At 36.4% G+C, this 5000-nt stretch overlaps 1 protein-coding gene across 8 annotated transcripts in view; it reads right to left on the bottom strand.

The window, feature by feature from the left end:
• Positions 1-2194: 2194 nt before the first annotated feature.
• The window catches only part of LOC137615402 (cell adhesion molecule Dscam2-like), a 57918-nt gene continuing 55112 nt past the window's right edge, over positions 2195-5000 (bottom strand). For 4 of the 8 annotated variants that reach the window (XM_068345262.1, XM_068345266.1, XM_068345265.1 and 1 more), the window contains exon 31: positions 2195-3535. In XM_068345262.1, the coding sequence (XP_068201363.1) occupies positions 3202-3535 (334 nt within the window). In that variant the 3' untranslated portion in view covers positions 2195-3201. The remainder of the gene's footprint in view (positions 3536-5000) is intronic. The other 4 variants (XM_068345264.1, XM_068345263.1, XM_068345268.1 and 1 more) reach the window with 3 other exon arrangements.

Below are 5000 nucleotides of genomic sequence, written 5' to 3' on the forward strand. Positions count from 1 at the left end.
GGGCCGAACAATAAAAAGGCCCGTGCCAACAAGAAGTGTTGGCTTTAATACACCAACAACAACAACAACAACAACAATTCCTATCTTCCTTCCCAACAACAAGTGTTGGCTTTAATACCCCAACAACAATATCTTCCTTCAGTATATAGTCTTTGGTCTAGTATAAACGGATATTGGTAAAAGTCTTTCAGGAATAAACTGCAGACTCAGTTCTCGGATTGCTTCGATAATGTGGATTTATTAATAAAAACGCAATACTCTGCGATAAGCAAAATGCCTAACAAACTCATCTTGTAAGTCCTGTAGAGTGTAGTGCATACGATTCCCCTGCGTGATAGAACCAGGAAAGAAGTCATGTAGGGAAGTTCTAAATTGTGACCTGGGAACTGTTAGGTTAGGTGGCCTTTTACAAATCTCGGTGTTAAACAATCACGTTTTGTCCTGTTTTCGCACACCCCAAGTCCCAGTCTGCCACCTGCGTCCGTAGGGAAGTGTGTGTGTGGGGGGGGGGGGGGGGGGAGGGGGCATAACGGTAGAACGGCTTATTTGCAGTGGAAATGGTCAAATTCCTTGAAAGCGCACCATTTACTGTAGGATATCTAGTTCGTGATCTAGGTGTATTTCTTGACAGTAACTTGTCGCTCAATGCGCAATTAAATGACGTAGTAAAAAACTGCTGGTTATCATCGAAGAAATATTGGTTTTATAAGAGTACCTGGATGAAAATTCTATGCAGAGACTTGAGATAAACTGTTATCACCAGGATTGACTACTGCAACTCTATCTATTACAATTTAGCAAAAGTGCAACTTAAGAAATTACAAAACACGAAAAACAGAGCAAGAATGATAAAAGGTGTCCCACCTAGAGAAAGGATCGCCCCTATACTAATTGATTAATACTGGCTGCCGATTAAAGAGAATTGAATTTAAATCATGTATAATAACCCCCAAGAAACTTGTGATAAACTGCATTATTACCAGAATTGACTACTGCAGCTCCATCTATTAAAATTTACCAAAATTACAACTTAAGAAATTACAAAACATGATAAACAGAGGAGCAAGAATGATAAAAGGTGTCCCACCTAGAGAAAGGGTCACCCCTATACCAATTGATTTACACTGGCTACTGATGAAAGCGAGAATTGAATTTAAAATATGTAGCCTACAATAGCCCACCAAGTTATCAGAACCGGTCGTCCAAATTACTCGAGAGAATTGTTACATACTGCGCAGCCAACAAATCGTGTCGACACGAGAATAGTTACAGATGGTTTCAAACTATTGGAAACTGCATATATGACTACTGTAGGCTCCAGAGCCTTCATATATGCGGCCCCGAGACCATACAATAAGCTCCCACGAGACATCCGAATTATTAAAGATTAATATTTTCAAGAGGAATCTGAAGACACTTACTCCCTGAGCCGTATGACAGTGACGATTCAACAGTAAAAAGTGATATGAAACGTTGAATACTCTGAACGAAGATATACCGACAGTGGAGGTCCTGTAGAGAGCAGGGTTCCCCTGCTGTAATGGGACCGGAGAAGCAGCCGTCAAAGTAAAGGAAAAGCTGTTTTTCCTATCATCAATGTTGTTCCGTGTTTAATAATTTTACCCTTCTTGCTACATTTTCGCGTTTAATAGTGTATTTTAAGCATATCTGCCCTTCCTGACGTTTATCATACACTACGTTGAAAGGCTTCGTAAACTGATTAAACATATAAAAGATTTGCGCCAATAATAGTAGCCTAATACGTATGCACTAAGCGATACTCGGTGGGAAAGTGTGCTGTTCTATATATCGAGGAATCATAAGTATCACGGTGTCTCATCCTGCATATAATAGCAAAAGCCACACGAAGCAGAAAAATGGTAGAATATCCTAGCATTTTCATCTTCTCTAACTTCAATTACTGCTTCTTTAAAATAATAATAATAATAATAATAATAATAATAATAAAACTTACTCTTCAGCAGCCGTTGGGGTCATATTATTAGCACTGTTTAAATGTAACTGACGAATGGTGTTGTCTTGGACAAGATTTCAAAGAACGTAAACATAACCATCTCGTATTACCGACCAACAACCTCTGCTCTTGTTCAGTTGTTATATCCCTTTGTTAAGGAAACATTCGGTTGTTGGCTTATTTCCCACATATTAATATTAATCCTTTCCCTTATTCAACTTACTTATCAATAATATTCTTACCAAAGTAACCTTAATTCTCCGTATAACATTGGAGCTCGATGTAAACCTATTTTAAAAATAGGCATAAAACAGACAACACTCGTTTTATATACGTTTTATTTTGACAAGTGTTCTGAATGAAAATAATGTTAATGTCATAGTACTACAAAATACAAGTACATTCCATCTTAAAAATATTTGTTTTGGATGATAGTAGTTCAAACAAAAGAAAAAATCAAATAAAGAGTTAATTTCACTATGCACTTTTATATTTCCGGGGTAACATGATAAGAAACAGATACATACACAATTATGACATTTTTTTTTCTTATACCGAAACACTTATGTTGACGTAGAAAAGCCAGTTTTATCGACACTGAAAAGCGGTACACATTATGTAATGAGATGAAAAGAAGGATGAGGTTTGAAAGACTTGACAAGTTTCTGAAAAAAAAGGTCAACTCGCCTTATGGAAACAACGAACATCACCACTTTGTAACGAATGAACTCTTCTTGGAAGAATGTCGAAAAGGAGTTAGCATGTCGTTTCAGACTTCAATCTTCTCTCTTTAGCATCGTCTACGATTCTTGTTAAATTCAGGGGCCCTTATATCGAACATTGTGTCCACCAGGCCACCCTAGTTTTGTTTGGATTCTTGGAAAACCTTATCTTAAGTGTTAAAGCTATTTTTTAATATATGTTAACGTTTTTTAATATTTCCCGCGTCTTTCTTCTTATATCTTGGTAACCCGTATAGCGACTACATTGGGTCCCTTGGGCCACCCTAGTTTTGTTCGGGTTCTTTGAAAACTTGTTCTTAAATGTTATAGCTTTCTTTTAATATATTCAAGTATTTTTCATCAATATTTTCCACTGTCCACACTTTGAATACCAATGACAGTGAATAATCATTAAGAGATGCTAAAGCCGAAGAGTGAAGAATGAAAGACATAGGTGCTTCAAAAGCTCATAAATTCGTTTTATAATCCTATACGAATGACTTATTATACATTGATAGAATAAGGATTCTTTTCGGGCATCTTCTGCATTTTGTGTTGCTGTTGATACTGCTGTAACAGAACAGTGAGCTCAGCTTTGATGTCTCCGTCGTTCCTAGCAGATGCTTCGGAAACGACGGCGGCCTGCCCCGAGGATCTCCCTTCGGCGGCGCGAACCCTGCCCTTGCCGGAGGAGCTCTTCAAGCCCTGCCCAGGGTGGATCTCGCGGTCACACTCGGCCTCCGAGAGCTCTCGGGAGTCCGAGAACGCAGACGGAGGATGCAGAGGTCGAGGAGGCGTCATAGGAGAAGAATCGCTCGAAGACGAGTCACTGGGTTTTCTGCAACATCGAAGGAAAACTGATTTAGGATATCGTCTCCGTTATTCCTAACTGGATGATTAATGAAAGGGGAAAGAAAGTTTGGTAAATTAAAACTTAACATAGTCATGGTTTCAGGGTGACAGGTTGGGACGAGGAGAAAAAAAATGGTAATTAACTCGTCTATAAAATTTTGAAATACTAAACAGTAAACAATTAAAGGGTAAATATGAGGGATATATAATTACAGAAGGACCCATTATTGCCAGCTGCCTTCTCGAAATGCACTTACACATATGAATAAACATTTCTCGATAAACCAATTAGCTTACTACTATTTTCTTTTATATAAAACAGAAGGTAAGACATATACTGTACATAAGTCATCGTAAAGACTTGGTGTATGCATAGAATGATGACAAACAACTGAAATATATAGGCAATTATTAATTGAAAAACCTGGGTAATTTAAAGTACTGTCTAAATTTGTCTTCTTACTTCAAAAACTAAATATATAGGCAATTATTAATTTAAAAACCTGGGTAATTTAAAAACTGTCTAAATTTGTCTTCTTACTTCAAGAACTAAATATATAGGCAATTATTAATTTAAAAACTTAAAGTTGTCTAAACTTGTTTTCTTACTTCAAAAACTAAGTTTATATAAAATTAAGTGCAGTCTTGGAATACGTTATGAAGTGTAATAAGCAAGCTAACTGATCTTAGGGTCCAATCCTAACCGTATCATACAGTATATAGTACATAGAAACGTTTTAGATAAGCTCAAGTTATCAGAAGTAGCGATTCACACTTGCAGAAGTTAGCTAGCGTACTTTAATCATGAACCGAAGCACAGGTTTAGTCATGGTTATCTAAACAAGCCAGGAGCATTTAATAACGTGAACAATTTAAACAAAATCTTGTATTTTATGAGAAATAAAGATATTCCTCGAGACAGAAATGCAGATTTTTTTTTAAGAGCAATGCAGGAATCCCTCAGAATAGAAAGCACGAAAGTGGTTTGTTTTCTTTTAGGGAAATCAGTCCAAAATCTAAAAATATACATTCTGCAAAAAATACCCCCAGCCGCTGTTTTGAGAGGTAGGGAAATATATTAAGCAATTTACTACCCAAAAAGTACATACTTGGAACTTTTTATATCTTAGGAGTTGAGAAAAAGAACTTTCCAATAAAAATTTCTCTAGATGAGGTAAAAGTCACGTTAGTTAACTGGTGTTAATTGAACAAAATGGGCGTAGCTATTGTTAGTCCTAAGTATATGTTAATCAGCATGTTTGTATTCCATTTTTCTAAACTCACTTCTGAAAATTCACTAATAAAAAATACATTCTGTTAGATACAGTTCAAAATGGACGAATCTTGGGTGCAAAAACTGAATTTGGACTGACTTCGTTAAAATTCTAACAAGAAAAGATACCGGCCAACTTTCTATAGCATCTATCTTTAAAAGTCTGTCTGAAAATAAC

The sequence above is a fragment of the Palaemon carinicauda genome, chromosome 21 (genome assembly GCF_036898095.1).
Source record: "Palaemon carinicauda isolate YSFRI2023 chromosome 21, ASM3689809v2, whole genome shotgun sequence".
Taxonomy (NCBI): domain Eukaryota; kingdom Metazoa; phylum Arthropoda; class Malacostraca; order Decapoda; family Palaemonidae; genus Palaemon; species Palaemon carinicauda.